The sequence below is a fragment of the Lycium barbarum genome, chromosome 9, assembly GCF_019175385.1.
Source record: "Lycium barbarum isolate Lr01 chromosome 9, ASM1917538v2, whole genome shotgun sequence".
Taxonomy (NCBI): Eukaryota; Viridiplantae; Streptophyta; class Magnoliopsida; order Solanales; family Solanaceae; genus Lycium; species Lycium barbarum.
In genome coordinates this window covers 95,129,151-95,129,933 of record NC_083345.1, presented here as the reverse complement: position 1 = coordinate 95,129,933, position 783 = coordinate 95,129,151, and the positions used below count along the sequence as shown (strand labels likewise).

The window sequence follows — 783 nt, the reverse complement described above, 5'->3', positions numbered from 1 at the left end:
AGATAAACAATAAAGGACAACTAAAAGGTTGAATTTGGAAGAGAAGCCTTTTGGTTAGTAACTACTAATTAAAATCTAATTAAGTGACTACAAAATCTTTAGATTCCTCCTTATTATTAGTAGTAATATATCAGTAATATGCACCATTCTAAGCCTGAAGATCCTTCTTATGGTACTTAGATTCCATAGCAAGTTCACTCATTTCAGATGTTTTAGCATATTCAGCTGTTTTGATGCACTTTTGACCTTTTAGTTAGCTTTAGCATATTGAAGCCTTTGGTTTTTCCTGCTTTGTTTCTGTTTTTATTGTTTCCAGACATTTTTTATGCTTCGATTTATTAATTCCATTCCCATTTAGCCTAGTTCTAGATGGTTTTGCTAAAAAGAATTGTTGGTTAACCTGGTTTGTATGATATAAAAATCTCCAATTAACATATCCTTCTCTCCTTTAGAATTAATAAATACCTTAATTGCTGATATATCTTTTAGGTTTTTGTAGGCCATCGCGTCATACAACAATAAACTATAAGGAAAACAAATCTAAGAAATAATCAGAATAATACCATGCACCATTTGTGAGACGAGAAAATTAACAGCCAAGAGTCTAGCACTTAAAAAGGCCAATGTTAACTTTGAAAAGATAAAAGGTGCTCTCTATGGCACATCTAGTTGATTTAAGCATAGTAGTTTAAGCTGGCTTTCTTCTTGGCCTGAACCTGAATAATACCTTCATTGAAGTCTTCATGAGTAACCTGCAAAATATTACACATAAAATTAACACTT

General features: G+C 31.5%; 1 protein-coding gene across 1 annotated transcript in view; it reads right to left on the bottom strand.

Moving 5' to 3' along the window:
* Positions 1-423: 423 nt before the first annotated feature.
* Positions 424-783, bottom strand: part of LOC132609091 (26S proteasome regulatory subunit 6A homolog) — a 36,478-nt gene continuing 36,118 nt past the window's right edge. The window contains exon 9 of the mRNA XM_060322929.1: positions 424-752. Coding sequence (XP_060178912.1) covers positions 675-752 — 78 coding nt within the window. The 3' untranslated portion in view covers positions 424-674. The remainder of the gene's footprint in view (positions 753-783) is intronic.